Source organism: Ceratotherium simum, chromosome 12, assembly GCF_057802395.1.
Source record: "Ceratotherium simum simum isolate JZ-2026a chromosome 12, ASM5780239v1, whole genome shotgun sequence".
Lineage (NCBI taxonomy): Eukaryota > Metazoa > Chordata > Mammalia > Perissodactyla > Rhinocerotidae > Ceratotherium > Ceratotherium simum.
The window spans coordinates 32,775,622-32,800,215 of record NC_141911.1 but is presented as its reverse complement, the minus strand read 5'-3'; the positions used below and the strand labels follow the sequence as shown (position 1 = coordinate 32,800,215).

General features: G+C 42.2%; 1 protein-coding gene across 7 annotated transcripts in view; it reads left to right on the top strand.

Moving 5' to 3' along the window:
* TRIM2 (tripartite motif containing 2) overlaps positions 1-24,594 on the top strand; it is a 118,929-nt gene that overhangs the window by 74,790 nt on the left and 19,545 nt on the right. For all 7 annotated transcript variants that reach the window (XM_004420926.3, XM_087437518.1, XM_087437514.1 and 4 more), the window contains 5 exons: positions 2,544-2,695; positions 4,168-4,348; positions 5,216-5,939; positions 18,406-18,509; positions 18,744-18,911. In XM_004420926.3, coding sequence (XP_004420983.1) covers positions 2,544-2,695; positions 4,168-4,348; positions 5,216-5,939; positions 18,406-18,509; positions 18,744-18,911 — 1,329 coding nt within the window. The remainder of the gene's footprint in view (positions 1-2,543; positions 2,696-4,167; positions 4,349-5,215; positions 5,940-18,405; positions 18,510-18,743; positions 18,912-24,594) is intronic.

Below are 24,594 nucleotides of genomic sequence, written 5' to 3'. Positions count from 1 at the left end.
TGATTTGAGATCTTCCTTCTTTTTTTTGTTTTTGGTGAGGAAGATCAGCCCTGAGCTAACATCCATGCTACTCCTCCTCTTTTTTTTGCTGAGGAAGACCGGCTCTGACCTAACATCTATTGCCAATCCTCCTCCTTTTTTTTCCCCCCAAAGCCCCAGTAGATAGTTGTATGTCATAGTTGCACATCCTTCTAGTTGCTGTATGTGGGGCGTGGCCTCAGCATGGCCGGAGAAGTGGTGCATCGGTGTGCGCCTGTGATCCGAACCAGGGCCGCCAGTAGCAGAGCGCCCGCACTTAACCGCTAAGCCACAGGGCCAGCCCCGAGATCTTCCTTCTTTTTAATGTAGGCATTTACAGCTGTAAATTTTGCTCTGAGCACTGTCTCTCATAAGTTTTGATATGCTGTGTTTTCATTGTTATTCATCTCAAAGTATTTTCTAATTTCCTTTGTGATTTCTTCTTTGATCCATTATGTTATTTAATTTCCACATATTTATTAATTTTCCAGATTTCCTTCTGTTATTGATTTATAATTTCATTCCATTGTAGCCAGAAAAGATACTTTGTATGACTTCAATCTTTTTAAATTTATTGAGACTTTTGTGACCTAATGTATGATCTATTCTGGAGAATGTTCCATGTGTACTTGACAAAAATGTGTATTCTATTATTGAATAGTGTGTTCTATATATGTCTGTTAGGTCTAGTTGGTTTATAATATTGTTCAAGTTCTCTCTTTCTTTATTGATCTTCCATCTAGTTGTTCTATCATTATTGAAAGTGGAGTATATGAATATATGAAATATACGAAATCTCCAACTATTATTGGTGAACTGTCCATTTCTTCCTTCAATTCTGTCAGTTTTTGCTTCATATATTTTGGGGCTCTGTTGTTGGCTACATATTTGTTTATAATTGTTATATCTTCTTGGTGGAGTGACCATTTTATCATTATATAATGTCCTTCTTTGTCTGTTATAACAACTTTTGTCTTGAAGTCTGTTTTGTCTGATATTAGAATAGGTACTCAAGCTCTCTTTTGGTTACTATTTGCATGGAATATCTTTTTCCATCCTTTTAGTGTCAACCTATTTGTGGCTTTGGATCTAAAGTGAGTCTCTTACAGACAGCATAGAGTTCACTCATTCAGCAGTGTTACAGAATACCTACTATGTGCAAGGAATTACCTAGGCTCTGGGTCAGAGAGTTCCTGTGCTCGGTAACTTAAAATCTTATAAATATTTCATAAATGAGGTAGGAATAAAATTTCTTTTGTGGGTGCATTCACTTTGTGAAAATCCATCAATTTCATGGATGTATTAGGATTTATGCCATTTTCTGCATGTGTGCTATACTTCAAGAAAAAGATCCACCCAAAAAGTTCTTTGGGAATTCAAAATTGGAAGAAGTTATTTCCAGCTGAGAGAATAAGGGGAATGCCTTCACAAGGAAACTAACTTTCAGGCTTTATGTTATATTGTTACTGAGAGTTCATCACAATCAGGAAAAGGTGGTTTTATTTCCAGGTAAGCATCCTCCTCCTCCTCCTCCTCACTGCTGCTACTTATTAAGAACTTACTATGTGCCAGTGCCAGGCATCATCTAAGTTCTTTGTGCATATTAATCTACTGAATCCTCATAGCAGCCCTGTGAAGTAGGTTACTATTATTGTTGTCTCCATTTGACAGAGAAAAATCGAGACACAGTGAGTTTACACAAGTGGTGGAACCAGGCTGCAAACTGCTCAGTCCAGCTCTTAACCGAATAGCAGCAGTTCTCAAAGTGTGGTCCAGAAACCCTCATGGGTCCCAAGATCCTTTCAGGGGAGGTTCGCAAAGTCAAAACTGTATTTATGATTGTACTAAAACATTATTGACCTTTTTCACTCTCATTCTCTCAAGAGTGTACAGTGGAATTTTCCAGAGACTATACGATGTGTGCTATCGAAACAGATTGAATGCAGAAGCAAATATAAGAATCCAGCTGTCTTCTATTAAGGCAGACACTGACAAGATTTACAAAATGGAAAACAATACCATTCTTCTCACAAAATTTTTTGTTTTGAAAAACATAGTTATTTTTCATAAAATATATTGTTCACGTTAACATTGAATGGGCTTATTGCTTTTAATAAATTAATAAATATTTAACATTTTTCTCAGTTTCAATTTTTAATATGATAAATATTTATAGATAGAACTCGCGCAAACAAAAGCACTTTGGAATCCTCAATAATTGATGAATAGTGTAAAGGTGTGGCTAAAATCTTGAGCAGCACATCCCCACACTGTTCTGCCTGAGTGGAGTAGCCACAGAAAAGCTGGCTGTGTGGCCACAGCAGCAGCTTTGGAGTCCAACGCATCTCTGTTTGAGACCTGGCACGTAAAAGTTGATCCTTCCTTTTCTCCTGTGAAACTGGACATAATATTGCCAACGTCCTGGGGAGGCTGTGAGAATTAAACGAGAGGATGCAAGTCAAGGCCAGGTGGATAGTAAGCAGTCACTGGCACCGAACCTGGAACTGTTCTTGTGTCACCCGCAGGTGATGGACTTTTACTGCCAGTCTTGCGAGACCGCCATGTGTCGGGAGTGCACTGAGGGGGAGCACGCGGAACACCCCACAGTCCCCCTCAAGGACGTGGTGGAGCAGCACAAGGCCTCACTCCAGGTCCAGCTGGACGCTGTCAACAAAAGGTGTGCACCCCTCCCCCAGACTTGGCCTCAGGGTCTCTTGTCTCATTGGGATTGTAGGTTCATGTCACCTAATAAATTCTCCTTTGATCATGGGTCTATAGTCATAAACCAATGAGTGATGACCGTTGTCCCCTGTCCCTTGACAAACTTCCAACCCCCTTATGTGGGCTACTATTTGAGGCTTTCTCTGAGATTGTTGACAATGGGTAAAACCTAAAGTTAACCAGACAGGGGATTTCAATGCCTCTAAAGATAAAGAAAAAAACAAAATAAAATGGGAAGTTTTTTTTTTCTTTTTGTTTTGTTGTATTTCTAATGTAGGAGAAAAGGCAAACAGGTGTATTAAAATTATTTTTCAGGTGAAGGTTTCTGTCAGTCGAAGCAGTTACCATTGGCTTCTTTCTCCCTGGTCCAAAGCAGTCTTTTCTTGCATTGGCTTCTGAGAATGTATTTAGTCTTGAGTTGTGTGAGTTGCAGCATTTTTGTGGTAGTCCGTTAGTATGACTAAATGAATAAAATGTACTCAAGGAAAAGACACTTGAGGAAAATACCCTCAGGGGATCTCTGAAATTCAGGATCTATGAACAGCCTTTCTTAGCTGCTGTTCTTGACATACTTATAGGCCCATTATGTCGACTGTGACTGGCTGCTCTCTGTTCGAGCCCAGGAAAATAGTTCTGAGTGGGGATCGCTCAATTTTCCTTATGTTTCTGAGCTCTTTCTTTGGCATGGAAATGAAGGAACAGAGTAGCTCCATGATGCATGAGAAAGACCGAAGAGAGGAAATAACTAGCCAGCTGAAAATAAATTTCTTCACCAATAGCTATAGTGACATGTGTGGTTATTCTATACTAATTAAGAGAACTTGTAAACTTTCAAGAAGTTCCCAGGAAACTCCTGAGTTTGTGTAAGTTTCTCATGTGATTGGAAAAAGATACCGCTATACATTTAGAACAGTGATTCTCAGCCATGGAAAATTATACACACACACACACACACCAGGATATTCGGCAATGCCTGGAAACAATTTGGTGTCACAACTGTGTGTGGGGGGGTGCTATTGGGGTCCAGTAGACGACAGGATGCTGTTAAACATCCTACAATGTACAGGACAGTGCCTTGCAATAAGGAATTATCTGGCCCACAATATCAACAGTGTCAAGTTTGAGAAAGCCTGCTTTAGTGTGTGAGGAGAAGCCATGCAGTTCAGAGAGCTTCAAGGCTTTGTACCATCAATTATTAAAACTAGATGATTGAAGTAGATTGAAATAGACATGGACCCTCAAAGTCTCTTCTCTTAAAGGCAGTAATTATGTCATGTCTTATTCATTTTGTACTTTAGTTATTACCTTTTAAAGATGATAAAAGGCACAGAAAATATTTTTTAACAAAATATAGTGTTTAGATAGATTTTTTTTTTACTATTTCCGGGTTGATGTTAAATAAAAATATCTTTAACAACTGTCCTCCAGGCTCCCAGAAATAGATTCTGCTCTTCAGTTCATCTCAGAAATCATTCATCAGTTAACCAACCAAAAAGCCAGCATTGTGGAGGACATCCATTCTACCTTTGATGAGCTCCAGAAGACGTTAAACGTGCGCAAGAGTGTGCTGCTTATGGAACTGGAGGTCAACTATGGCCTCAAACACAAAGTAAGACTCCAGCCATCCTTATCCTGTAAGAGACATGATATCCAGGGCACTTCACTGCAGTAACTTACTGTGTTCTAACAGCAGCAAAGGGACTCAAATGCCTCCTTAAGTGTCACTGTTGTAAACAGTAGTTTTCATTTAATGGCATATCCAGCTATTTTTTTTCCTTCCTGTTTTGAGCAAAACTCTATGATTTCAGCAAAACTCTATGATCCAATTTATAATTTGACTCAAGGCAAGGTTGAATATAAAGTAATGCTTTCAGGATTTAGGGTTAAACTGGATTGTTTTCCTTCCTTAATGTCTAATAGTCTTAATTGCTCTCTCACCCTCACCAACCTGTTAGTCAACTTCAAAGTAAACCCTGACTGCAGCCTTTTACTCAGCACATCGAATCACAAAACCAGGCAAGAAAAGCTTCTGATATTCATGTGTGGAGAGTTTTCATTAGTCTGGTTTCTGTTCTTTTAGGTGGTGACAGGGGAGTTTGGGACATTAGGGAAAGATACTGAATAAGGAATATTTCAGATGTCAGGCATAGCAATCTGTCTGCCAAGCTCTTAGTGGTGATGTTTCTGCTTGCTCCTATCGCAAACACGTGACCCAAGAAATACGTGTGTGGGAGAGACAGGGCGGGCTGCAGGCGAAAGAGAAGGTAGTGGGAATGCAATTGACGATTATGCAGATTATGCACTAGAACCCGGTCCACTGGGGTAAAATAAACACCGCTTGCTGAGAGCCACCGGCGTGCGCAGGCGCAGAGCCTGGTTCTCGCCCGCGGAGGGCACTGCCCCAGCGCGTCGCCGCGCAGCGTCCAATAGGCTGAGCCTGCAAGAGGCGCTCACCCCGCCCCGGTTTTTCCCGCAGGTCCTTCAGTCGCAGCTGGATACGCTGCTCCAGGGGCAGGAGAGTATTAAGAGCTGCAGCAACTTCACTGCGCAGGCCCTCAACCATGGCACGGAGACCGAGGTACTGCTGGTGAAGAAGCAGATGAGCGAGAAGCTGAACGAGCTGGCTGACCAAGATTTCCCCCTGCACCCGCGGGAAAATGATCAGCTGGATTTCATCGTGGAGACCGAAGGGCTCAAGAAGTCCATCCACAACCTCGGGACGATTTTAACCACCAACGCCGTCGCCTCCGAGACGGTGGCCACGGGCGAAGGGCTGCGGCAGACCATCATCGGGCAGCCCATGTCCGTTACCATAACAACCAAGGACAAAGACGGGGAGCTCTGCAAAACCGGCAATGCCTACATCACCGCGGAACTGAGCACGCCCGACGGCAGTGTGGCGGACGGAGAGATACTCGACAACAAAAACGGCACGTACGAGTTTTTGTACACGGTCCAGAAGGAAGGGGACTTTACCCTCTCTCTCAGGCTCTACGACCAGCACATCCGAGGCAGCCCTTTTAAGCTGAAAGTGATCCGCTCAGCCGACGTGTCCCCCACCACCGAGGGCGTGAAGAGGCGCGTGAAGTCCCCGGGCAGCGGCCACGTGAAGCAGAAAGCTGTGAAAAGACCCGCGAGCATGTACAGCACTGGAAAACGAAAAGAGAATCCCATCGAGGACGATTTGATCTTCCGAGTGGGTAAGGAGAAGGCGTCGCTGACCAGAAGAATGAGCGGTGCTTGGGTTAGGGGTACCTGGGAAAATGTGGTTGCAAATAGGAACATTGCAGGTCTACACTTCTCCCTGGAGGTGTTGGGAGATACGGGTGTGTTTTGTTAGGTGAGCTTATGCGTTCTCTTTCTCTGGAGATTTTATGATTTATTTTCTCTTCCCCCTTTTCCCTCCGCCTTCTTCCCTTCCCTCTCGCTCCTCCTGCCTCCGTCTCCTCCTTCCCCTCCTTCCCCATCTCCCTCCTCTCTCCCCCCTCCTCCTCCTTTTTGACACACAAGTGCTGCATTTTCATTGTAGAAAATTGGAAACTGAAAATAAGCAAAAAGAGAATTAGAAAAACCACAGCACTCATAATCTGGAAATTTTAAAGGAAATGTTGGCAATCCCCCCCCCCATGGGACTGTCTTTAGAGTACTCCTGCCTAACGCGAAAGCAGAGAGATCCTTATATCAGATAACTTCATGTGTTTCTCTGAAATCTGCCAGCTCGGGCTGTCCAGTGGGCAGGGGAGTCTGATGCCTCCCTCTCATTGCTTTTACATTGTAAGGGCTGGGGATGAGGGACGTGGTGCATTGCAAGTTGTGGTCACCTCCAGTTGTGTATAGCTGGAGAGCAGCCCCAAAGAAGGGAGGTGGGTGGAAATCTGGAGAATGGAATGTGGTTGGGACAGAAGCGGAAAGGCGCAGGATGAGCCAAGAGATTTGGGAATGCAAATAGCCCTTCTTTTGTCCGATTTATTGCCTCTGATTTTTAAAAACGGTTTATTTGCTCGATAGAAAGCAAACTAAGTGTAAATATCAATAGACTTTGTAATTCTTAAGAAAAAAAAGTCTGCATTTTAGTTAGGTTTCTGAAAGTAGCTCCAGCCTACTTCTCTTTCTGCTTTAGTCCTATATTGCAGTATCTCTAAAAGGATGCTACATGGTATATTAACATGTAGGGAAACATGTTGAACTATGGTTCAAATAGATTGGGGAAACCTTAAGTGAAGGAAACAGATTTTTTTTTTACTGCAGAAACTTTAGAATCTGTTGATGTGCTTTGTAAGTTTCCAAGGCAGTGGAGGGATAACAGGCAACACTTCCAAACTTTCTGACCATAGAACTTTTTCCATGGAACTCCTTGGGAAACTAAAACTCCTTGGAACGTTCTTGGGCAAAAGCTGCTCTATGTTAAAACTTTAGGCTGAATCTTGTAAAGACTGTGATGTGATATGTAACTTGTCCATTCAGAGCATGGAGGCCCTGGTGCCTTCACTGGCCATTTGTGCACTGTGGGTGCGGAAGTTGTTGGTACACCAGCCAAAGCAGAGTGGACGAGCTAGGGCGGGTGCAGGATTGGGAGCCTCCCAGGTCTGCTGCTCCTGTTCTTCCAGTTACTTGAACCTTGGACAGTTTTCCTTGGCTTCAATTTCCATGTCCATAAAATGAAAATACATAAATATCTGCTTCTCAGATCTAAGTTTCAAGCTTAGTGCCTGGCGTGTAGGAGGAGCTAAATAAATGAAAGCCATTGTTTTCTACACGCAATTAAGGCTGTTGGATTTTCCCTGCTACCTTTTCTTCTCAAAAAATTTAACTTGCTGCTGCCCGTTGATCTCCTGCCTTAAGAACAAACACAGTCTCGAATTTAAAGCCTCCGCTCCCCCAGCCAAGTGACCCCAGTCTACTTCCCTGGGCAGTGTGCAGAGTAGAGAAAAGCACAGATCTGGGTCTCAATCCTAATTCTCTTCACCAGCGGGGCAACTAGCTTACCCTTTCTGAACCTGGTTTCTCCTCTATAAAGGGAATGAAATATTACCTAGCTATTAAGGTTGCTATGGAGGTGAAATGAGAGAGAATTCTTCTACTATGCTTGGCACTTGCCTATGTACAGTAAGTGCTCAATTAATGGTAGCTATTCTTTTACTATGGTTGTTACTTTTAATCATCGTCATCTCCGCCTGCGATTCTCACCTGAGGAAAGAGACATCTCTTAGGAGTGCTTCCCTCCGAAATACTGATTTTGATTTCCAGCTCCCACCCCGGAGGAAGGGGGTATACTCTTCTCCTCTTCTACCCATTGAGAAGTGCAGCCATAGTGATTCACTGGCACTGGTGGGAGGGTGTTTAAATGTTTAAACATTCATAAAGGGCTTAGAACAGTGCCCAGTATATAGCACTGTGTCCAAGTTTATTAATGAAGTAAAGATGGTATCTTAGTTTGCTAGAGCTGCCATAAAATACCACAGAGTGGGAGGCTTAAACAACAGGAATTTATTTTCTCACAGTTCTGGAGGCTGAAAGTCCAAGATCAAGGTGGCTGCAGGGTTGATTTCTTCTGAGGCCTCTCTTCTCGGCTTGTAGATGGCCGCCCTCTTGCTGCTTTGTCCTCACATGGTTGGCCCGCTGTGCATGCACACCCCTGGTGTCTCTCCCTCTTATAAGGACATCAATCATATTGGGTTGGAGCCCCCCCAATGGCCTCATTTTAACTTAATCACCTCTTTAAAGACCTTATCTCCAAATACAGTGAAATTCTGAGGTACTGGAGGTTGAGACTTCAACATATGAATTTTGGGGGGAAACAGTTCAGCCCGTAACAGATGCTATACACCTAAGGTATATAGAGGCAGAAAGAAAGGCCCGTCTCACTGGCCTATTGCTCTTTAACTTTAACTTCTAATCCAGAGTCTAGCTGAAAGACACTACTCACTATGCAATAATATAACTCAAAAAAACAAAACAAAATAAAACCATTTCTAGAGCATCTAGTGCCTGCCAGGCACTATGCTACATAATGGAAATAAAGAGATGAAAGAAATGAGATCTTCCTCAAGGAGCTTACAGTTTAGGGTGACAGATGTATGACCAACTAACTCTAATACTGTGGGTTAGGTGATGAAAAGCTATAGAAATGAGAAGGAATTTAAACTAGACGTGAACAATGAGTAGGATTTATCCAAGTTGACAAGTGGAAATGACATCCCGGGCAGAAAGACCAGTGTGAAGAGGAAAAGAAAGATGAAGAGGAGTGAACATGATTGATGTTGTAGGGGGACACATCCCACGAGATTTGCAGGATGAGCAAAGGTCAGAGGAATGCAAAGTGATGAGGGCACTGGCTGGAGATGAGGCTGGACAAGTAAGTGTTGGAGCCCACTGCTCCTTGAAGGCCCTCTGTACTTTCACACCTGGGCGCCTTTGCCCATGAATTCTTTCCCCAACTTTATCCTTCCCTCAAATACCACCTACTCTTTTAGAATCCACTGTGATTATTATTATTTATGGCTGGGTCTTATTTTCTGATAAGATTATAAATTACTTGAAGTCAAGGATGATGTCTTTAATCGTTTAGGAACCCCAACAATACCCAGAAGACTACTTTGCATAAGAACTTTGCCCGTTTGAATAGGATCAAGTTGTGACTTACTGCATGATTGAACTTCCTGCTCACCACTTTCTCTTCCCAGTTTTGAGGCCCAGGGATGCACAGACCAGGCAACAATGCAATAAGCTCAAGGTCAGTCATTCACATGTATTCCCACGCATGCAGCTATGCTGGGAATATCAGACAGAAAGTGCTGGCCTCCCGAGAACTTGTCTTCTCAACATATGTGCTGTTGGCTACAAATGGGTAGAGCTTGTATTAATAATTAGAAGAGTTCAACTTTCTTTCACAGTTATCCTTTTGTTTTAGAACTTTAAATTTCTCCGTACAATCAGGCTTTAGGTGCATGATAATAGAACATTCATGATTTGAACAGTCCCTTCATTCATGTGTTAAAGCCTGCCACATGTAATGCAGAATTCATTGAAATTCAGCTACATGTCTAAGGTGAGTCTGAGCCGTGATTCTGCCGTTCCCTCAACTGGTCTCACACCTCCTGAGCTCCTTGTGGCACTGAGTTTGTGCTTAAAGATATATAGGTTTCATAATACATGTATTAGGGTTCGTTCAACAACTCTGAATAATGTGTTAATTTTGTGTATTCATGAGAGTAAATCATCACTTTCTGGGTGATATAAAGGATGTTCAGGAGTAGATGTGACTCATATTTTCACCTTCCCCACCGATTATCCAGCCCCCTAGTTAGATGTGCTCTACTGTTTGAGCACCTACCATGTGCCAGACACTTGGCTAGGTCATGGTATAAAGAGAGGGATGAGATTCTGACTCTGCCCTAGAGGAGGCCACAGTCTAGAATGGGACAGACATGTAAAAAATGTACCTTCAGTACGAATCGAGGCACAGAAGTTGGGTGGCAGGAGAAGGAGGCTGGCAGGCAGTGAGGAGGTAAGAAAGGTCCCTAGAGATGACAGCTAAACCTAAGCTGGCTTTGAAAGAGAAAGAGTCTGTCCGATGGAAGGAGGAAAGGGCATTTTAGATGAAGGGAGAGTAGGTGCAAAGGCAGGAAGGTGAGAAACTGAGCAGTTCAAGGAACTGTAAGTGATTCCGTCATCCTGGAGCACCACATAAAGTGAGATGGAAGCAGAGAAAAGGTTGTGTGTCCTTGATAAGGAGCTGGGACTTTGTTCTGTATGCCTGTGTTTCTCAAAGTATAGGGCATAAACCACTTGCATTCCTTGGGGCGCTTGTTAAAAATGAGAATTCCTGGATTCCAAACTATATTTACAGAATCACAATCTCTGGGGAGAGGCCAGGAATCTGCATGATGTAAACTCTGGTGCTGCTTATGCACACTGAGGTCTGGAAACCATAGCTCTGTGAGTGATAGGGAGACATTGAACAGTGTAATGTAGTGTAATGATTTACTAAGATATTGATTTCCATAGAGCTGGGGCATTATAGGGGATGTGTTGGAAATGCCTCCAGAGAAGCAGGGAGCTGCTTCCTACTGCAGTAGTCCACACAAGCTATTAAAGTGCCAGAATTAAGAGTGATGGGATGGAGTAGAGAGGAAATGGCAGATTTATAAGATGCTTAGGAGGAAGAGGGCAGGACTTGGAGACTAAGTCCAATTTCTAGCTGTTTGACTTGAGTGCTGTAGGGATGTGAGGCAGTAGAATGAATGATGGTTAAGGTTGCAGACTCTGAAGCTAGGCTGCCCTGGGTTCCAGCCCCAACACTGCCACGTTCCTATCTGTGCAGTCTTGAGTAAGTTACTTAACCTCTCAGTGCCTCAGTTTCCTCCATAAAATGGGGATAAAAAGAGCCTACCTCGTAGAGCGTTGCAAGGATTAAATGAATTAATATACAAAAGAGCTTAGGAGTGTGCCTGGCACTGAGTAATGTTCCATACATTTTAGAGAGGCAACGTTGGTAATACTAGTTAACATATTATTCATAGCTGTAGCATAGAAGTAATAATTAATCTAAGTGGTTAGGAACATAGCAAGTAAAAAGCTCAAAAGCCTGATTGCCTCAATTTGAATCCCTGCCTGCTATTTATTAACTGTATGATTTAGGGAAAATTATTTAACTTCTCTGTACTCAGTTTCTTTATCCATAAAATGGGGATGATCTTCACACTTACCTCCTGTGGTGAGGACTAAAATAATACATGTAGAGGCTGAGAACAGTGCAGGCACATAGTATGGACTCAAGAAATGTTGACCGTTGTTGTTGTTGTCATTATCAACCAAGATAAGGAAAGTTAAAGGCAGAGCAGGTGTGTTTCAGTTTTGATCATCCAGGTTGAAGTGTACCATAGGCAGTTTGGAGTATGGGTTTGGAGCTCATCAAAGAAGTCAGGGCTAAAGATCAGTTTGGAAGTGAAAAGTGTAGAGAGGTTGCTTTAAATCATGAGCGTCAATGAAATGTCAAAGATAGGAGTTGAGGTTGAGGGAGGAATCCATGGAGAAGGGAAGCAGGGGGAAGGAACAGATATTCTCTGAGCCAGGCCTTGTGCAGTTCTCTTCTCTATGTCATCTTAATTAAATCCTTAGTAAGTATATTACACTTCCAGTTCCTAACATCCGCACAGTATAATATACCAACTACAGCATAATACATGGTGAGCTGGAGCCAGCTCTTACTGGCTTGTGCACAGCCTCCCAGTTCTGTGTTCAGTGACTTCATCTTGGTAGCTTGAAATCAGCCATGATGGGAGAATTTACACTATAGAAATGGGCAAATGCTACACATCAGAGCTCCTCCCCCCAGCCCCACAGCCTCTGCCCCTCAGGAGCCAAATTACCATGACAACATATAATTATCTTCACCCTTGAAGGAACCCAAACTGTCTGTGACTCTGATGCCTGTGCCTTTTCAATTGCACAACGATTCCTCCTTGTCTAAAATGTCCCTTAACTACTGCGGTTTTCCAAAGTTTGAGATATTTGATACCTCCCATGTCTGAAAACTTAATTATATGCCCACTGTGAATGAGCTATTGTGTTACTCTAATATTGCATTGCAAAACAATCCTGAATGAGTTTAGAGAAGTAGTTTAGAGCATCTGTTGATGATGATTCCTTGAAACATGGGATTATTTTTCCCTGCACTGTCAGAGTTTGCTGATGAGAAGTCATGAGTTGGTTTTGTCAGCTACTGAAGAAAGTCATTGAACAAAGGGGAAGCCAGAAGATGTGGGAGGGAGTGAAAGAATTACAGATGAATTGTTTCAAATTATATAATTCATACACCATACTTTAATGAATCCGTGAGAATTGTTGAATGAGACACTCATTCGTGCTCTAGAGAAGTGTGCTTTCTTGTAATATAACGTGGATATGTAAAATCACTTAGCATGAGTCCAGAGGCTTTACAGGAAGAAATGATATTATTTTATGCCCCTCTCCCCTGCCTCACCTCTGCGAACTATCACCTTCCCTCCCTAAAATCTCTGAGGAAGGAGACCGTGCTAATTTGGCATCTAAGGTCGTTATAGGAAGCTGGCGCCCACCCTTTGAGAATCTCACCCGTGGGAACTCTTCTTGCGTTTCAAGTGGAAACGGATGCCGCTGTTCTTTAGCGAGCGCTAGGCACTGTGCTGGGTTACAGGATGCTCCAGCCAACAAGACAGGTGTTAGCCTTGCCTTGGGGAGCTCACAGTTTAGTGAGAGAGACGGACAGTTAAACAGTTAAAATACTGTGTGATAAGGGATGGAGTTTTCTAAAAGATTTTATGGAGAAAGTATGATCCATACGAACCCAAAGGGTGATTATCCTCACCCTCAGAAACTTGGTCAAGTCCAATTAGAAAGAAGCAATGTGTGTATTAGAAAAAATAGGACATAAAAGATCAGGAGAACCAGGTTTTATTCTTTCCTCTGTCTCTTTTTTTTTTTTTAAAGATTTTATTTATTTATTTTTTCCCCCCAAAGCCCCAGTAGATAGTTGTATGTCATAGCTGCACATCCTTCTAGTTGCTGTATGTGGGATTCAGCCTCAGGATGGACGGAGAAGTGGTGCCTCGGTGCGCGCCCGGGATCCGAACCCGGGCCACCAGCATCGGAGCGCGTGCACTTAACCACCAAGCCACAGGGCCAGCCCCTCTGTCTCTTTACTACCTTTGTGATGTGTCTAGCTTCAATTTCTCATCTATAAAATGGGATGATAATATTTATCCTGCTAACTTATGGGGTGTGTTACAGGGAGTGCATGAGAGAAGGTATATGAAAGTGCTATATGTGTTCCTGAACGTTTCATTTCCCCGTGACGTAATGTGGGTTGTAATTTACTCAGCCATTAATATTCATTCGGGTACTCATTCATTCAGCAAACATTTGTTAAGCACCTACTTAGTTGCAGATTCTGTGTTAGACTCCATATTTGGCTCAATTTCCTCCTTTTGCATTATCCCATTTTAAGTATCTAGATTTATTTAGTATTAATTTTCTTATCAAGTTGGAGTGGGGATGGGAGGAAGTTTGCAGTTATTGATCTCCTTGATCTCCTGTTTCAGTCCAGGGGTTCATTTCCTTACTTCTGTAATCTTCCTGGAGGCATGGGTAGAAGTGACCAGGAGGAGCATGGATGAGAAGCTGTTGGCTTAAAATTTCATTTTGTGCTTCATAGGCTAGTTTAAAATCTGGGAAAAACAAGTTTAATTATCTTATGGAATTGTTGCCAAATTGTTCATAAATACTTTTTTTTTTTTTTTTTTTGGTGAGGAAGATTAGCCCTGAGCTAACATCTGTTGCCAATCCTCCTCTTTTTGCTGAGGAAGACTGGCCCTGGGCTAACATCTGTGCCCATCTTCCTCTGCTTTATATGTGGGACGCCTGCCACAGCGTGGCTTGATGAGTGGTGTATAGGTCCACACCCGGGATCCAAACCTGCGAACCCTGGGACGCCAAAGTGGAGCACACAAACTTAACCACTACGCCACCAGGCTGGCCCCTGTATACTTTTAAAACTCCCATTACTCATTTTACTAGCTAAAATGTAACCATCAAATGAAATCTTTTATGTCAAAGTAGACAGCAAAAGATTTTATAAGTACTTTATATATTTTGTGTTACATTTATATGCGTTATGAAAGAACTAGTTTTCATTATATATTTAGAATAGGACTTTTCTATAGACTAAATAGAATTTACTAAAAATCTTGAAGAGTAAAGCATGATCTCAAATTATTTCTTTTTTTTCTCTTAATTTTTTTTTTTTTTTTTTTTTTTTTTTGTGAGAGAGATCAGCCCTGAGCTAACATCCATGCTAATCCTCCTCTTTTTGCTGAGGAAGACCGGCTCTGAGCTAACATCTATTGCCAATCCTCCTCCTTTTTTTCTTCCCCAAAGCCCCTGTAGAAAGTTGTACGTCATAGTTTCACATCTTTCTAGTTGCTGTATGTGGGATGCGGCCTCAGCATGGCCGGAGAAGCAGTGCGTCGGTGCGCACCCGGGATCCGAACCCGGGCCACCAGCAGTGGATCATGCGCACTTAACCGCTAAGCCACCGGGCTGGCCCTTCAAATTATTTCTAACTTCTGGGATTTCTATTTATTTTATTTTGATTCTAAGATAGTTTATAAACACTTGAACTGTGGGACTTGCAGCCTAATGATGATATGCTGTAGTTCTGCATTATTACTCAACGTCAAGATTTTCCTAGTTTAACTGCTAGTAAAAATAGTCAGCATTAGTTGTCCCTCAAGAGTATGCTGGTGGTTTCTTTTAATACTCAGGAGTAACGCTGTGATCCTGCTGTGCTTAAGAAATACAAATAGAGTTTTTTAAAAAATGATAATCAGGGGCCGCCCCCGTGGCTTAGCGGTTAAGTGCGTGCACTCTGCTGCTGGCGGCCCGGGTTCGGATCCCGGGCGCGCACCGACGCACCGCTTCTCCGGCCATGCTGAGGCCGCGTCCCACATACAGCAACTAGAAGGATGTGCAACTATGACGTACAACTATCTACTGGGGCTTTGGGGAAAAAAAAAAGGAGGAGGATTGGCAGTAGATGTTAGCTCAGAGCCGGTCTTCCTCAGCAAAAAGAGGAGGATTAGCACGGATGTTAGCTCAGGGCTGATCTCCTTCACAAAAAAAAAAACAATGATGATCAATAACTCTGACAAGACAAAAGATGCTCATAAGAATCAGGGGATATTACCAGGAATGCCAACCTCGGCTATTTGGAAACTAAACCATGTGACTTAGAGAAAAAGATTTTTAAACAAGTATTACAAAATTAGAGTGGCAGTGCCTGTTCCATCTAGCTCTTTTAAAAATACATAAGCAATCTCGGACTAACAGATGTGCCTCCAACGCTGTGATTTTATTTATACGTTGGGCAGCAGACTTAAGCTCTAATTAACTTGAGACCAAGAATACCAGCTGGGCCAACACAGGGCCCTGGAGCTTCCTAGAGGTTGGAGAACCTCTCTCCAGCAGTGTCATCTTTTGCAACATAGTTGCATTGCTCTCAGCACCCATTGTTGGCAGGTACGGAGCATCTCACATTCATTTCAGAGTGGGCGTATAGAGTCTTTCTTCTCCTTGTTATAAATGGTATTGATATAGAGTCTAACTAAATGTCTTCCCAAGTATTAAAATTATACCCCCAAATACAATTATTTCCCACTTCTACTGACATTCAAAAATGTTTATTTCTGCAAAGAAAGAAAAAGTGTTAGTATTTTTTGCTCATATATTTTCCCTCCTTCAACATTGCTTGTATATTTTCAGAAGGAAAACTAAATCTTTTTGACTAAGGCACTCTAACTTCTACTAAAGCACTGTTCTCCCCATTTTTTCCTTCCTTTCAAACATCAACTGCTGCTGCCTGCAGAGCCTTCTGGGAGTCGAACAGGCTTCGTCCTTAGCAGGATGGACAAAAGGCTGAATAAAAGGGGGCGGCAAGCGGGTTTTTGTCCCTATCTAGACCAGAAGGACAGCAAACCAATGTGCGTCTCCTCTGTTCAGGTGCTTCTCATTCCCCTCCCCATTTTCAGTATTTCTTTCCCCAACGTGTATGGCCTCTAAGCCACCAGTGCACTTCCAATTTTACTTAAGCAGGGACGTAGAACAGCCTGGGCTTTCTTTACAGAGTCACTTCTTTTGTTTCTGTTCCAATCTCAGCTGTGGGACTCTTGCTTTTTTATTATGTTTCTTTACTTGGTCCTCAGTTCCTCGTTGTGCTAACTTCCATGCTTTTGTTTATCAAAGTTTTTGATAAATTAAGTTTTTATTCTTGAGAGATCCTGGCCTTGCCCCCACTAACTTTTAAAAATTATTTATAAACTAAGCATTTTAGAAGAATTGTTTCTTTTCCTGGTCCTGCGGTGTTGCTGTATGTGTTAACCAGCTGTTACTTAGAGATTAGAGGGAATGACCAAGAACTAATACCACATTGGCACATACCTCCTTCAAGGGCTGACCACCCCTGCTCCTGCCCCCCACCAACAGATACCAGCACCCCAATTTTAGAATGTTAGCTGATACCGCGGACATGCATATTGTAGGGATTCTGTGCAGATCCAGTATAAAGATCATCTGTTCTGGTACATTTGAAATAAAATAGAACCCTTTCTTCCACAGCATGGAAGATGTTCTTTTCAGGATCTGGATCTCAAATTTTTCTTTTGAGTTAGAAAGAGATATAGAGGTAGAGCTGGTGAGTAAACTTAATAGAGTCCAGGGTTTCAATAAAACAACTACCAGGGCCGGCCCAGTGGCGCAAGCGGTTAAGTGCGCGCGCTCCGCTGCAGCGGCCCAGGGTTCGCCGGTTCGGATCCCGGGCGCGCACCGACGCCCTGCTTGGCAAGCCATGCTGTGGCGGCGTCCCATATCAAGTGGAGGAAGATGGGCACGGATATTAGTTAGCCCAGTCCCCATCTTCCTCAGCAAAAAAAGAGGAGGATTGGCAGATGTTAGCACAGGGCTGATCTCCTCACAAAAAAATAAAAATAAATAAAACAACTACCACGTGGGTCTGATGAGAACCAGGTGATCCAAGATGGTTCTGCCCAGCAGTTCTGTTGTTGATTTTATTCTTCGGTTAATTCTATCACCAGTTTCACTTCCTAAACCCAAAAATCTGTTTCAGAAGAGTCTAACTCTTCCTAAGCAGTCCCTAATGTATGTTTGACGTTAGCTACCATCCGTGGGTTTTTGTCTGCTCTTTCCGAAGGCTCGGCCTTGATGTCTAAAAACAAAATATCAAACTGCTCTTTTGAATATAAATGAAATTATAAAACTGAGGCACAGTTTTATCTCTTTAACTATGAAAATTTAAACCTCCTTCCTGGTCATTTCTGAGCAAAGTTCATTTTGTTTCCATACATTATTATTATTATTATTTACACGGTCCTATTGAAATAAGTTATAAACACTTCTTTTGAAACAAAAACAGACATCTGTTAACCCATAGATGCCTTTGCTTTTTCTCCTGCCTCTTCACTCTCATTTAAAAAAATCTAAGAGGATGAGACTATTACTTGGATTAATTCATTTTCTTTTGCCTTTCTTATGTATTGAATCTAGAAAGCACTCTGTCAGGATATCATTTACATTTTCAGCAAGAATATACAGCCTATGGAGATACAGAGTCTGTGAACATAATGCATAAGTAAATCCAGGATATGAAAACCAGCCTGCCCGTTTTATAACATTTGTGTCCTAATGATTTGTTATTAAATGTACTGAAAGTCAAGTGTTCAGGTTTCTTCTAAGAGCTGCTGAGTGAGAGGGTGAGATTTTGGCAGAACTCTAAAATAAGGCCTCTCCTATTGCATATTCCTGATTACAATACTAGTTTTTATTATTGTGTCTTTGTGGAATCTAAATATATTTTAATCATGTTAATATGCAGTACAACTTGATAAGAGAAGATTGGCATTTGCCTAAAAAAGTGATTTTGCAAAGACTTCATTGGTCTGGAAGAGAAGTTTAATAGTATATGATTTAGGTCAATGGCAGGGGGGTCTCTTTTAAGTGTAATTTTAAACAGTCCATTTTCAGGTTACCAGTGGAAGCCCAAATAATTCTCATGCTGAAATTGATAAATCTAATTTTCTATTGCTTAATTTCTGTGGTTTTATAATTTATTTTTAGGTACCAAAGGAAGAAATAAAGGAGAATTTACAAATCTGCAGGGGGTAGCCGCATCTACAAGTGGAAAGATATTAATTGCAGACAGTAACAACCAATGTGTGCAGGTATGACCCCAAATGGTACACCTTCAACTATTCTATTGATAAAATAGCTACAGTTGCATCTTTTCCTACTTAAGCTACACTGCACAAGGAAAGAAAAGGAAGCTTATAATGTGTGTATATAGACTCTTCTTCACATAGAGTTTGCATGTTCTGACCTGCAGTACATATGACACATTTTCTCCTCACTAATTTTTGTGCTAGTTCACATTCCAATAAATCTAATTTGTTTTACAGATATTTTCCAATGACGGCCAGTTCAAAAGTCGTTTTGGCATACGAGGACGCTCTCCCGGGCAGCTGCAGCGGCCCACAGGGGTAGCTGTGCATCCCAGTGGGGACATAATCATTGCAGATTATGATAATAAATGGGTTAGCATTTTTTCTTCAGATGGGAAGTTTAAGGTAAGATTAACTACCAATTGGCCACTAAACAGTAGAGAGCAGGAATAGGAAATACAAGATGAAATTATCTTTTTCTTTTTTTGAGATCCAATAAAATATTCAACAATTCTTTGTACACAAAGGCATCTTGACTTGGTTACATCTAAGTTTTATCAAGCAAGAGTAACAATGATATTGTCATAAATCTACTTACAGATATCCTAAATGTGGCTTCATTTTATAAAGCAATTAGATTGCTCAATTGCTTTTTTTTAAATATACCATCTGATGCAAAGGGAAACAGTTCCTGTTATCTCAATTCAGTGAAAAACAACAACCTTTAGAAAGGGTTATTAAGAAGCAGTTTATATTTCCCAAATTAACCTACAGCTTGTCATTTATGAAGTGCCTTCTATTTTCTCAGGCCTGTGATAGGTAATATAGGAGAAACAGAATTGTAAGACATGGTACCTACCTGTTATAGATGTACAAGCCCATTGAGGAAAAATGACTAATACACAAAAATGACAGAAGACAATTCATGTCAGCCTTTAATCAGTCATAAATTGTTCGGTACAACCTGAAAACCTAGTGTTAAAGTGTATAATATAGGAATTGGGAGGAAAAAAAAATGAGGGCTGGCTTCATGGAGAAAATGTAAATTGAGCTATGCTTTGAGGGATCCCATCAGTTGACCTGTTTGCTTTTACTCCCAACATCATCTTCTGTTTCTTCAGCAAGTCACTGAAGAGTAGAGAGCCTTTTGGGTAATAAGAGAAATCTCTCTTCTAAGGTGTCATCAAAGAATATTATCATCCAGCCCATTTTCTACATTTGTGCACAAGAAGATTATGAGACACACTGTCAAAGGTGTTTTTGAAGCCATATGCACTATGCCTTATGTATCCCCCGTCCAGCGTCCTAGAGGCTTCTGTTTCAGTTGACAACCTGAACTTTAACTCAGATAGATCAACCCGTTGGAATCCCAGCTCTGCAGCTTATTAACTGTTTGGCCTTTGGCAAATTATATAACTTCCTCGAGCCTTTACAGCCTCATCTTTCAAATTCGAATTTAAAAAACCTATCTCGGGCCTGCCCAGTGGCGCAAGTGGTTAAGTGCGTGTGCTCTGCTTCGGCAGCCTGGGGTTCGCAGGTTCGGATCCCGGGCGTGCACCGGCGCACAGCTTGTCAAGCCGGGCTGTGGCAGCGTCCCATATAAAGTAGAGGAAGATGGGCACGGATGTTAGCCCAGGGCCAGTCTTCCTCAGCAAAAACAGAGGAGGATTGGCATCAGATGTTAGCTCAGGGCTGATCTTTCTCACAAAAAAAAAAAACAACCTATCTCATAGGATTTGTAAAAGTCCCCCGCTGCTATTGTGCTGCTGTCAATTTCTCCTTTTATGTCTGTTAATAATTGCTTTCTATATTTAGGTGCTCCTATGTTGAGTGCATAGATATTAACAAGTGTTGCATTCTCTTATTGGATTGTTCCCTTGATCATCATGTAGTGCCCTTCTTTGTCTCTTGTACAGTTTTTGTTTTAAAGTCTGTTTTGTCTGATATGAGTATTGCTACCCCAGCTTTCTTTGCATTACCATTTGCTTGGAGTATCTTTTTCCATCCCTTCACTTTCAGTTTGTGCATGTCTTTAGGTCTGAAGTGTGTCTCTCATATGCAGCATATATATGGGTCTTGTTTTATCCAGTCGGCCACTCTGTGTCTTTTGAGTGGAGCGTTTAGTCCATTGACATTTAAAGTAGCTGTTGATAAGTATGTACTTACTGCCCTTTTGTTACTTTTTTCTGGGTGTTTTTGTAGTTCTTCTCAAAAGTAGTTCCTTTCTTCTCTTGCTGTCTTCCCTTGTGATTTGATGGCTTTCTTTGGTATTATATTTGGGTTCCTTTCTCTTTATTTTTTTGTGTATTTATTATAGGTTTCTCGTTTGTGATTACCATGAGGTTCCTATATACTAATCTATGTAAACAGCAATCTATATTAAGTTGATGGTCTCTTAAGTTTGACCTCTTACTAAAACCCTACAATTTCACCCCCCACACACACGTTTTATGTTTTTGATATCATATTTAACCTCTTTTGTGTGTGTATCCCTTAATCTCTTATCATGGAGACAGATGATTTTAGTACTTTTGTCTTTTGACCTTCATACTAGCTTTATAGTTGGTTGATCCAGAACCTTTACTGTATATTTGCCTTTACCAGTGATTTTTTTCTTTGATAATTTTCTTATTCCTATTTGTGGTCTTGTCTTTTCCACTTAAATAAGTCCCTTTAACATTTTTTGTAAAGCTGGTTTATTGGTGATAAACTCCTGTAGTTTTTTCTTGTCTGGGAAACTATCTCTTCTGAATGAAACCTTGCCAGGTAGGGTATTTTTGGCTGTAGGTTTTTTCCTTTCAACACTTTAAATATATAGTGCCACTCCCTTCTAGCCTGTAAGGTTGCCAATAGCCTTATGCAGTTTCTTTTGTATGTAACTTACTGTCTTTCTCTTGCGGCTTTTAGGATTCTCTCTTTATCTTTAATTCTCGACATTTTAATTATAAGGTGTCTGGGTGTGGGCCTCTTTGGGTTCATCTTGTTTGGTGCTCTCTGTGCTTCCTGTAAGTGGATGTCTGTTTTCTTCACCAGGTTAGGGAAGTTTTCCGCCATTATTTCTTCAAATAAGTTCTCTGCCCCTTTCTCTCTCTCTACTCCTTCTGGAACACCTATAACATGATGTTAGTGCACTTGATGTTGTCCCAGAGGTCCTTTAGACTATCTTTGTTCTTTTAAATTCTTTTTTCTTTTTTCTGTTCAGCTTGGGTGATTTCCTCTACTCTTTCATCCAGGTCACTGATCCATTCTTCTATGTAATCTACTCTGCTGTTGATTCCCTTTAGTGAACTTTTCATTTCCATTATTGTGTTCTTCAGTTCTGATTGGTTCTTTTTTATATTTTCTAATTCTTTGTTGAAGTTCTCACTGTGTTCATCTATTCTTCTCCCAAGATTAGTGAGCATCCTTATGACTATTAGTTTGTACTCTTTATCAGGTAGATTACTTATCTCTGTTTCATTTAGTTCTTCTGGAGATTTGTCCTGTTCCCTTATTTGGAAGATATTCCTTTGCCTCCTCATTTTGCCTACTTCTCTGTGCTTATGTCTATGTATTAGGTAGATCAGCTATGTTTCCCGGTCTTGGAAATGTGGCTTTATGTGAGAGATGCCTTATAGCGCCCAGCAATGTGCTTCCCTCTCATCACCTGTTCCAAATATTCCAGGAGTGTCTCATATGTGGGCTACGTATGCTCTTCTGTTGTGGCAGGGTTACTGTTGCTGCGGGCGCATGGGTAGGCTAGGCTGGCCCCAGGGCCGGCTGGTTGTAAGGCTCAGTAGTGTGCAGCTGCTGTGGTTGCTTTATTGGGCAGGGTAAGCCCCAGCAGGGCTGGCTGCAAGGTCTAATATCACACAACTACTGCTGTTTTACTGTTGAGCCAGTCAAACCCCCAGTGTGGCTGGTTGCTAGGCTCAGGGGCTCACAATTGCTGTAGGCCTCTAATGCACTTCCCTGCAGCATGCAACTGTTGTTGGCATTCTCAGGAGTGCAGATGCTTGGGGCCGGCTCCAGACATGGCAGCACACAATTGTTTCAGGCATTGGAATGCACGGCGGATCCCCTGTGTGGCTGTTCGAGATGGCCAGTGGCACAAGTCTGCTACAGCCAACACGCCCCACTGCCCACAGGCCCACGCACCCTATCAGCGCAGGCCTGCCCTGTGCACACACCCCGCTGAGGCGAGGTGGACCCACCCCACTCCCCCCACTGCAGAGGTCCCACACACCCCGGCTACAGGGGCCCCACACACCCCCATCTATAGGGACCCATAAGTTCACTGCAGCCTTGCTAGTGGGCAGAGCCAGTCCCTCAGGTGGGCTACCTGCCCTGGCTGCGCTCAATTGAATCTGTGCTCTAGTGGGTGGGGCAAACCCCTGCCCTAACAAGCTAGGGGAAGGAATCCGATAACTCTGCCAGTGTCCGTGTCAGCACGACTGAACTAGGTCACAATAATGGCTGCCGCCAGTATCTCAGTCCCTGGAGACATGGGCCCAGCCTCTTCCTGCCTCTCTGAGATGTGCTCAGACCTTAATAAGTGAGTCTCTTTTAGTAATGGAATATGCACTTTTCTTGCTTTTTTGTGTTGATTACCGGAACTGGTGAATCTGTGCGTGGGCCCTTTGAGAGTAGGTTTTTCTTCAGCTGAAGTTTGATAGTTTTTCTGGGAGTACTCCACATTGGCTTTCAAAGCCAGATATTATGGGATCTTATCTGGGTTGTGCTGAATCTAAAGGCTGGGATGCCTATTGTAGATCCCCTGCTCAGATCCGCCACTCCTCTGGGAAAAGCTTTGTGCCTTTGAGATTGCTCCCAGCTGTGAAGCGCTGTGGCTAGGATGTGGGTTTTTCCTCAGTGGAGGTATATTTCCGCCTCTTCTACCCCTGTCAGTGTTGTCCCTTGTTGTGAGGGTTCTTTCTATCCAGTTTCCAGATCCCTCTCAGAGGAAATTGTTCCACAGGTAGTTGTAGATTTGTTGTGTCCATGGGAGAAGGTGAGTTCAGAGTCCTCCTACACTGCCATCTTCCCATAATCCCTCACAGAATTTGGGTAAGGATTAAATGAGATTTTATTTCTGGATTTTATATGTGCCTCATATGAAATAGGCATCTAAGAAATGTTTTTTTCCAGTGCCTCTAGTAACCTTGTCCAAAAATGAAGTCTGGTCGGCTGTGATTTGGGCTTCATGCCTCATGTCGGCTTCTGGTGGTCATCCTTTCCTTGTCTAAATGTTCAGAGATGATGCTCTTCATAATCCATTCTGGAATCCTGACGATCACAAGAAGTTCACTCAGTCTCTTATTGGAGGAATTTATATTTTCCTGTTTAAAGTTATTGGATCACTACAGTCACCTTATCATTTTTATTAAAACAAGGTACTTACATAATTATTAACCCTCGGATTGGAGCCTCTGTCTTGTGTGGGGCAGCATCTAGAAGGATAAAAGGCAGTCATTTTTAAATATTTATTTATTTTGTGTGTGTGTGTGTGTGTGTGTGTGTGTGTATGTGCGCGAGGAAGATCAGCCCTGAGCTAACATCCATGCCAATCTTCCTCTTTTTGCTGAGGGAAGACTGGCTCTCAGCTAACATCCGTGCCGATCTTCCTCCACTTTATATGGGACACTGCCACAGCATGGCCTGACAAGCGGTCGTGTCGGTGCGTGCCAGGATCTGAACCCGGGCCGCCAGCAGCGGAGCACGCGCACTTAACCACTACGCCACGGGCCCGGCCCCAAGGCAGTCATTTTTAATTCCACCATATTGCATACAATTCTTCAGTTGCCCTTCATTTTTTTGTTCTGCTAGAAATTTGATGACTCCGTATGATGGCTGTGTACACAGAAAGGTCTCTTGCCTTTCTGTATGTCTAAGTTCCTCCCCTTCTTTTGTGTTTTCATAATGGTATTTGTGGTAAGACATACCCAAATATGACGACTTTAACATCAGTAGAATGAAAATTGTTCAGCGACCTTTTGAAAATATCTGTTTGGAGACAACCCATTTGTTTCTGTTTCATACTGTAGCAAAACCATGACCTGCCTTTTTAAATTCAGGATCTAATACTAAAATTGGTATTGAAATAGGAGTT